This window comes from Macadamia integrifolia, chromosome 6 (genome assembly GCF_013358625.1).
Source record: "Macadamia integrifolia cultivar HAES 741 chromosome 6, SCU_Mint_v3, whole genome shotgun sequence".
In the NCBI taxonomy this organism is placed as follows: Eukaryota; Viridiplantae; Streptophyta; class Magnoliopsida; order Proteales; family Proteaceae; genus Macadamia; species Macadamia integrifolia.
The window spans coordinates 4,864,111-4,873,392 of record NC_056562.1 but is presented as its reverse complement, the minus strand read 5'-3'; the positions used below and the strand labels follow the sequence as shown (position 1 = coordinate 4,873,392).

Here is a 9,282-nt window from a genome sequence, read left to right as displayed (position 1 = left end):
CCCCCCCTTTTTTTCGTTGAACAAGAGTGGAGAGAAGAAGGATATTTGGTTTAGCAAAGAATAATAAAGGACCAATACACTCACTTTTTTTTTTTTTTTTTAACCCTATATCTATCTACTTAAAGAGTATTAAACAAGGGTGGAAGAAGGAGATGATTGGGATAAACAAGAAAGGATTGAGAAACTAGGAACAGAGTTTTTTTTTTTTTGGGAACCCTGGGTGATGGTATTTTGGTGATAATGTGTAGGGATGCAATTCAGAACCACATGTTCAATTTAAGTCCCACCCAACCCCAACCATTTAATAATTTGGGTTTTGTATAGCATTTGGAGCCGGTGGGTATTGCAACCCTTGCTCAACCTGTTCAAATCCACCCAACTATGCCTGCACATCTCCCTCATAGGTTCATATTCCAGCCTTTTTTTTTGTGGAAGACCCACACTGGGGTCAGATAGGTACCCACTAGGGGCCATTTGGTCACATTTATTACTAACTATTAACCTACTTCCTATTATGTTCCAACTTAGTAAGATACTAATTGTTCATAAAACATTGGAGTGAGTTTCTCTGCACCCTCGGTGAAGAAGAATCTCTACATCCATGCCATCTATACTATCGGATATGAGTAGATGAATACTTTCTCTTTGTTGATAAAGTATGACAGTATAATGATGGCCTAAGAGTCCAATCATATGGTCACATCACCAGTGAGGAAGAAATTTTCACTTCTCCATTGGTGAAGGTGAACTTTTGCAAGGAATATCAAAGAGCTTTGAGTACTTGCCTCCTAATTGAGACGAACCCCCTCGATTATAGCTGATTACTTTATACCCAATATTGATAGGTGATTAAAAATGCATTCTCAGGTTTTTATATTGCATGATTCTAAGGAAAAGAAATGAAATTACGATGTAAGGTGATTTTCATATAAACTCGTCTTGGAGATATTATGATTCAAGTGTTGCTTTATTAATTTGGTAAGTAATGTAAGTATTCTGATATGATCTCATTTATTTTGTTGTGGAAGGTGTTGGGGTTCCAAGCGATAGCAATAATTTCACATCAGATGTGAGTAGCATGATTTGAAAGTTTGTAAGGACTTGGAAACCATATCTTTAATGGCTACCTTTTAAGGAGGAATTCTACCCAAATCTCAACAAGTGGAATCGGAGTCAGAGCCCCCATTGGAATCTGAATATGTCGGTGAACATAGACACTACAACAGCTACAGTACTTGGGATCCGCCAGAAAGATCAACTTAATCTCCGGTCAATTATGGCCGTCCTGCTACAGAAGAAGAAACATGATACTGGAATAAATTGGAGGCCTCTGTTTCTATACTTATTCATGACTGTATTTGGTTGCATAGGAGGTCCATTCTTAATGAGACTCTACTTCATGCATGGTGGCAAGCGTAAGTGGCTCTCAAGCTGGTTGCAGAATGTGGGTTTCCCTTTCTTTCTTGGCCCTCTCTTGTTCCTTTACTTCAAGCAACAAACAGAGTCCACCCCAGCATCATTCTTCATGGACTCTAAGCTCTTTGCTTCAAGTGCAGGTTTAGGGGTCATAGTGGGTCTTGACAGTTATTTTTACTCAGTAGGTTTGTTTTATATTCCAGTCTCCACCTCTGGGATTCTGACCTCAACCCAGTTATCCTTCACTGCTTTGTTTGCATTCCTCATAGTAAAGCAGAAGTTAACCTTCTACTCTATAAACTCAGTTATACTGATGACCTTGGGAGCCATTGTGTTGGCATTCCATAGTAGTGGTGATCGACCTCCTGGGGTCAGTAACAGTGAGTACTTCCTTGGGTTCTTCTTTACATTAGCTGGAGCTGTGTTGCTTGGGTTATCTTTTCCACTTGTTGAGCTTGCATATAGTAAGAGCTCAAAACCCATTACTTTAGCGGTGGTCTTACAGTTTCAGTTCATAGCAAGTCTTTCTGCAACTATATTCTGCACTATCGGGATGGTCATCAACAATGATTTTGATGTAAGGACAGACCCATCTCTCTCTCTCTCTCTCTCTCTCTCTCTCTCTCTCTCTCTCTCTCTCTCTCTCTCTCTGGCGTTCCACGTGAAAGCAATTATTTCACATCGGATGTGAATAGCTCGATGTGGAGGCATAGACTTGGGCACCCTCTCCTTAATGGCTAGTTTTTAAGAACGAGTTCTACCAAATCCCAGCAAGTGATATCAAAGCTAGGGTGTGGTAGCTCTCCTTAATGGCTAGCTTTAAAGGATTAGTTCTACCCGAGACTTTTCTGTGTGTGAGGTGTGCTTATCAAATGGTTCCATGCTTTTTTAGTTCTAAAGAAAAAATTATAAAAATGATTGGGATTTTCAGTCTTGCTTGTGGTGGTGCAGGTTATCCCGAGAGAGGCCAAAGAGTATGCGATTGGTGAGGTCAAGTATTATATTGTGTTGGTCACCAGTGCCATTGCTTGGCAGTTCCTTTTCACTGGGATGCTTGGAGTAGTCTATTACACCTCTTCTCTCTTCTTTGGAATTTTCTCCTCGGGTCTCCTTCCATTTGTACAGATTGGAGCTGTCATAGCCTTTCATGACAAGTTTACTAGTGAGAAAGGCCTTTCTTTAGGGTTGTGCCTTTGGAGCTTTGTCTCTTATTTCATAGGAGAATACAGAAGTGCACAGAAGAAGTTAACCATAGTTCAGGAAGAGGAAGAAATTGTATGATTTTGCCCTATCATAAAGTGTTAGTGAAGCCCCCTTTTGTGCCTCCCCTTTCTTTAGTCTTTGTGTTCTTTGCCCTCTCAGGCCTGGTCTTCCCCCCCCCCCTTTTCTTTTCCTTCCCCTTTGTGTATATTTCTTTCCTTTGTTTTACTGTATTATTTATTCATCCAAAAAAAAAAAAAGTTTTAGTGAAACCCCTATTAGTATCTTTATTATTGCTCAAGAGAACACAATATTACTAGAGAACCCAATTGTTTACCAGTAAAATCTTTTTCTTTTGGTCAAATGACTTCAAACTAATATCAATTTAATCAGTATAATACAAAGTCAAATTGCATAGAAGAAGAACAAGAAAAAAAAAAAAAAAGACACGCACACACCCCAAACAAACCATATCATGCAAGGCCTAATCAATTAAAATGTAGAAACACAAAGTTATTGCAACCTTACAGCCACATATAAATCAATGTCAATAGCCTAAACACAGGAGACTCATAAGAACCACAATTGCCACTAAACCCAGACCCGGATTGGCAGCATTTGCTGGTTGACTGCTTTTAGTTGTTGCCCCAGCAGGTGCAGTGGCAGGAGCCTTTGCAGTGACAACTACTGCCACCACTGGAGGTAGCGGTGGATCGATGACATCCGCCACATCAAGTGGCGGAGCAGGGGCTTCTGCAGGTGGCAAGACCTCTGGTGGAGCCAACCCAATCAAAGTACCGGCTTCGGCTGGTAGGATAGTGTAAGGGAGATTGGCGTCAGGATTGGAACATGGGCTTCCTGCAAATAATAATCAACCACAATCAAGATAATTGAAATCATAGAGAGAAACCTCGAGGGGACTTATAGAAGTTGTGATACTTACTCATGAATGCAGTTGCAGTTGCGGGGTATTCTGTTATTATTCCATCAACTCCGATTGCAGAAATATAGGTTGCTATCTCCACCATTGGATCTGAGAAGAAGTCAATGGCTATTGCTGTATACTCGTTTCTGAGACTCGAAACATAGACGGAGATATTACCAGCATGCATATCATCGACAATGTGTGTGAAACCTGTCGTAACGAAGTCTGTAGTTTGGACCATTGAAGGCCTTTGAAGGTTAACTGCATCTGCAAACTTCTTGATCTGCTCTACAATTGGCTTAGGTGCACTACTTGTTATCTCTTTTATGTAGAGGACTCTCTTGTAAGTTGGGACTTTTTTGAACTCTTGAAGCACTGCACTGTCATCTGATTGAATTAGAACTTGTTGAGTGACCTGCTTGTCAAAAGTGGCATTGCTCAAGGCCTTTGCAACAGCATCTGTTATGCTAAGACCCTTCTTTGATGCAAGGTAGGCAGCATTCTGAAAAGAAAAAAATTAAAAAGAAGGGCAGGGAAAAAGGGGGGGGGGGTTGATGTTAGTATTCTTGGCAAAGGTTTCTCATGATCAGTGGCCGGTCGAGATAAACTTGTCTCAACCAACCAAATATCTGTCATGTGAGATTGGATGAGACCCAAATTTTATGGAAGGGTAGATCCTAATATCTCCTGCCTATATGTTATTAAGGTATGATTAAACTCACCTCAATGCTAACCAAGATTCCGGTAACTGCCTTCGCCTTTGCCATCTCAAGGAATTCGTTGAGCATAAGGTACTTACCCTTCCCCGTGTTTGCTGGATTTCGGACCAAGCCATTATTAGCTGAGGGGCTAATAAATTGAGCTGAAATGAAAAAAAAAAAAAAAAGAAAAAAAAAAAAAAATCAAACATTAATTCATTTCCCTAAAACCTCCACCATGTTAGGAATCGATAAATTTCAGTTTTCTACACTACTCATGAGAGAGAGAGAGAGAGAGAGAGAGAGAGAGAGAGAGGGAAATGTATGAATCTATGTAGTTACTGGTTGGCCTTCTGTGTCACTAGGCAATAGAGATTGAAATCTACTTGTATTTTGCTAAGTATGCTTTATCTCTCCAAAAGTTAAACCAATGGCATCTCTACCCAAAATAACTCTATCGATAAATGGCTTACGTTGCAGAGTCTGAATCTCACTCCATGTGAGATCAAATGTGAATATTCCTTTCTGAGATTGAATTTCAGGAATTGTGGAAGCTCGAGGCAAGAAAGTAGTCATCACATTTGATTCTCCTGTGAGGTCTGCTGAATTAAAGCAGAATGCCACTCCATCTTTTGACATCTGAACTGAACAATCTATTATGTCTGCTCCATCATCAATTGCTTGCTGATAAGCAAGATCAGTACTGCCTGGGAAGACTCCACTTGCTCCATTTTTACTTATGATCAAAGCTTCACCAGAAAGGGAAAGAAAGTTAAAAACACAAATTATTGTAGTGTAATTGTTCCTTTTTTTTTCTTTCCCCTCCCATGTAAATTAAGCAAATCAGAAAGAAAGGCTAATGATTAGTAGTCACCTTTGCTGTTTCTTTTGTTTTTCTTGGTATGAGCGAAGCAATCTACAAGATAAAGGTTAAGTGTGAGAGCAGAAGAGTACTGGAGGAGTTCATAAAAGCTTCTTCCCTTCTTTAGTTACTTTCCAATGGTAATGAGCTAGGATCAGATTAATAACTTAGAAAGCTTGATTAAGGGTCACATATTCTATATCTTTTTGTAAGTGAATCATTCAGTAACATAAATAGTAGAAGAGTAAACAAAATCTCACCGATGGATTCGGATGCAGTGGAGGGGAAGTCAGTAAGAAACCCATCAACAGTGAACTGATTGTTGTCAATGAATTGCAAGTACTCAGCTATAGGATCATAAGTGTAGTTAAAGCTTGCAGGAAGATCATTTGCAAAACCAGAAGCATAAACTTCTAGTCCTAGTTTATGAGCATCAGTTACGAGGCTAGTCGGTCCCTCTAAATAGTGGTTAGCATCAACAGGCCAAATGTAGTCCTTGGGGACAAGTATACCAGACACCAAGGGCTTGATTGAAGACAGATCCGCCAAGATTGAACCATACTTTTGCTTTGTTGTGGGTTCAACTAGATCTTTATCTAGGAAGCTGAAGATTAACTTTGTCTTGCCTGCATTAAACTTGCTCATGCTTTTCAAGAAGCCAATTTCAGGGGATGATATGTAATCGATACCCCTTCTCCTTGTTGCCTTTTGAATGTATGATGCCACACTCAGCTTGTGTTGGGTATAGAACATGTCATACTGCAAAACCAAAAGATGGGGAGTGTGAATTATATAGAGAGACAGAGACAGAGAGAGAGAATGAAAAATGGAATGAGCATCAGTACCTGCACATTCAACCAAAATTGAGGGGGTTTAAGCCCTATTACATCTTCAACTGCACTTATTGGAAGGATACCATCGAATAGACTTGGTCGAGAGGCGAAGCTTTGAGTCACTTTGGAAAAAATAGCATGACAAAATAGAGTAGCTAGTCATTCTTTAGTTCAAATTTTTACTTGACTAAAATAAATATATGCAATGGTAACAAGAAATTCATAACTGATTATAGATATATTTTTCAAGAAAATTGATGGTTGGTATCACTAATTCACTGGATTCAGAAGGGAAAGAATCAGTACAAACAACATCTAACTTAACTTTGGTTTTCAGAACTTAGTGATTTAAAGATATTGAGAACTTTGCTAAATATCTGAAGAACTTGAAACTGTTTGAAGCTGTAGAACAGAAGGAAGACTAGACTTACATGTTACATTGTTAAATAACAGATCGGATGTGAAGTCCAAGGCAAACCACCCATGAAGATCTTTCCCATTCACATTGTAAGTTTTTCCTCCTTGGGGATACGTAGATGCTATAGTTGTGGAATTGTCAAGCTGTATCTCTGATTGACATAGTCCTTGGCCATCTTTTGTTAATTGTAAATCACAATACAAAATCACTTCAGGCAAGCTTGTTGACACTGCAAACTGGTAGGCATAAGAGCTAGAGTCAGGAAAAATCCCTGTAAATCCACCTCTTGCTATTACCACTGGACTATCACCTGCAATAAAGTATCAGCAAAAGAAAAAATCTTGTTATTTTAATGTATTACTTGGAATCCTAAGTTGATCTGTTCTTACTACTTTCAATTTATGAATATAGATACTGTTTATGATGAAATTGATGATTACAAGATAACCAAGGTTACCAAGTTTTTTCCAATCTATAGAGAAAAAATGAAATGCGATTTCTCAAATTCCTCAAGACTCATATTTCTGTTCTAAAAATGCCACCATCTAGACCAACCTTCTCTTGCATTAGATGGTTAAAAATAATCTGATCAGGCTAATTCATCGCGTCAGAAATTTCAACGGGAATTATTTAGAAATAGAACAAGGAGAAAAGGTGTTCTGGTCAGCAGAGCAGCAATGAAACATCATGTTCTAGAGCAATAGATCATGTAAATTAAATAAAACTCCCCACCCCGTCCCCTGTTTACAAAACGATCGAAAGAACCACCATAATGCTGTATTATTTCCTTCAATATCTCATGACGTTTTCTTGTCATGTACAATTGAAATAAGAGAAAAAAAGATGATTACTCTGGAAAACCCTTTATTGTACATGGTTGAAAATACCCATCCCCATTAAATTGCTGTAGCTTTAGAGAAGAATCATGTAATTTTTGGGAGAGGAAAAAGGTCATGGATTTTGGGGATGAATCAAAATTGAATGAAACTAAATGGGTTTATTTTCTTAAAGAAACATAAAAGAGGATTTTTTCAATCAGGAAAGAAGAAAATGAATGTTACCATTAAGTGTCTGCCAGTTTTGTGAAGGTGCAGCTGGTTGTGTCTTCTGTGAAGGAGACCTCTGTGCTGCAGCCAAGTTGATCACCAAAAGAATGAAGAACAATAACTGTCCCATTTTATTCCTGAAATCAAAATTAAAGAGGAAATTTCTGAAAGAAATCTCCCTCAGATCTTTTATCATTCCCCTTGTTTCTGCAATTGGAATCATAATTAAGAAAAAAACCCTTATTTCATTTCTCTGATCTTAAAAATGGGTTGATCGACTCTTTCTCTTTCAATCTGTTTCTGAAATTAAAATTCACAATCAAACAGAAGACAACCTAGCCTTAGTTTGAATCAGTTAGGGGGAATGAAGAACATAACCATTCCCCAGAGGAAGTCTCTCAAGGGAATGGATTAGAAAGAGAGTGAGAGATAGGTAAGCGAGAGGAAGAAGGAGCAGCTATGCCCAAAAACTTCCAACACAAATCTCGCGTTAATGGTTGGTTGGTAAGGATCGACTGTCAAGACCCAATTTTTATTGGGTTGCCGCATTTTTCTTTTGCCTTCAAAGAAATATCGGTTTTATGCGTTTGGCGCCATAAAGTGAAGCTGAAATTCAATAACGGCTTAACGGTTTTTCAAAATCAAACCCAAGTGTCATTACCTATACTGCACATGTGGCGCAATTTGATTAATTTGTGAAAGGAAAAAAACAACCATAATCCATCTAATTAACACTTTCTTTACCGTTTTCCTCTCTTTATGAAAAATTTGTTAGTTAATACTTTCTTTGTTAATTCGTTCTTAGATTTTTGGTACCCTTAGTTTTTTTAATAATTAACTATTATTTAAAAAAAATAATTTCTTTATTTATCTCAATATCTTTAATTCCTTTAAAAATCAATCCATTTATTTGTCTCAACTCTCAGTATCTTTATGACTCCTAAATTTTCTCTTTCAATGTATTTATTCTCTTTTATTCCTTTTCTTCCACAATTCTTTTTCTCTCACACACACCTCTCCCTAAATAGTTCGCTACAAGATTTATATCTTTTTAATAAATGAATCCTTAATAAAGTAGGAATTAATATAAGAAGTAATTAAAAAGGAATTCACCAACTTGGAAACCCGTCTCCCTATCCCTTAGCTCCCCTCATATATTACATGAGATTATTCCTTGACCTCAAGTTTGGGGAACAAAACGAAAAAGAAGCTATTGTAGGGAGACCTCAGGATTAAGAGGGTAGAGAATGATACCAGGGTCGTTTCCCTATTGGGCGTATTGAGGTGTGTGAGTTCATGCATAGGTGCAATTGTAAGTTAGTCTACTTGAGAGAGAGAGCGGATCGGATTCACGTACGAGAATGTTTTCGTACGCCCTTAATTCATGGATATGACATCTCGGATATGACATCTCTACTCCGTATCATCACAATTTTGTTATTATTCGATCATTTTCGGCATATAATGTCCTTGTCTTTTCGCTTTTGTTTTCTCAATGCTGGTTTTGTGTTAGATATCTCTCAGGAATGTTCACTTTGTACATGCCAATTCATTGGGACATTGGCATTTTCTGCCAGATTATGGTGGTCAGTTTGATGAAGCTTTTGAAGATTTTAGGAGATGCTGTGCTACTAACTGCCTCTTCTTACTATTTGGATTGTAGGGTCTTATTTACAGTCTCATGTCTCAGAAAAAAAATTGGTGGCATCTTGTCAGAGAAGAAGATTCTAGGATCCAAACATGTAATAAGTAATTATTTTCTTTATTTGTCTCAATATCAATCTCTTAATTTTCTTTTAAATTACTTTCCTTGTTTGTAGTCTATTATTTGTAGTCTCGCCCCCACTTCGCATATGCGGGAGCTTTGTGCACGAGTATGCCTTT

General features: G+C 38.0%; 2 protein-coding genes across 3 annotated transcripts in view; one reads left to right on the top strand and one right to left on the bottom strand.

Moving 5' to 3' along the window:
• Positions 1-2,750, top strand: part of LOC122080999 (purine permease 3-like) — a 3,173-nt gene extending 423 nt beyond the window's left edge. For both annotated transcript variants that reach the window (XM_042647927.1, XM_042647926.1), the window contains exons 2-3: positions 1,029-1,993; positions 2,368-2,750. In XM_042647927.1, coding sequence (XP_042503861.1) covers positions 1,199-1,993; positions 2,368-2,697 — 1,125 coding nt within the window. In that variant the 5' untranslated portion in view covers positions 1,029-1,198 and the 3' untranslated portion in view covers positions 2,698-2,750. The remainder of the gene's footprint in view (positions 1-1,028; positions 1,994-2,367) is intronic.
• A 342-nt stretch (positions 2,751-3,092) lies between these two features.
• LOC122080998 (glycerophosphodiester phosphodiesterase GDPDL7-like) lies at positions 3,093-7,874 on the bottom strand. Its single transcript, XM_042647925.1, has 9 exons — positions 7,414-7,874; positions 6,366-6,662; positions 5,947-6,056; positions 5,362-5,860; positions 5,114-5,155; positions 4,713-4,988; positions 4,264-4,403; positions 3,560-4,043; positions 3,093-3,474 (listed from the first exon to the last, which is right to left on the bottom strand). Exons 1-9 carry the CDS (start codon positions 7,619-7,621, stop codon positions 3,164-3,166), a joined length of 2,367 nt encoding a protein of 788 aa, XP_042503859.1. The 5' UTR covers positions 7,622-7,874; the 3' UTR covers positions 3,093-3,163.
• Between the last annotated feature and the right edge of the window lie 1,408 nt (positions 7,875-9,282).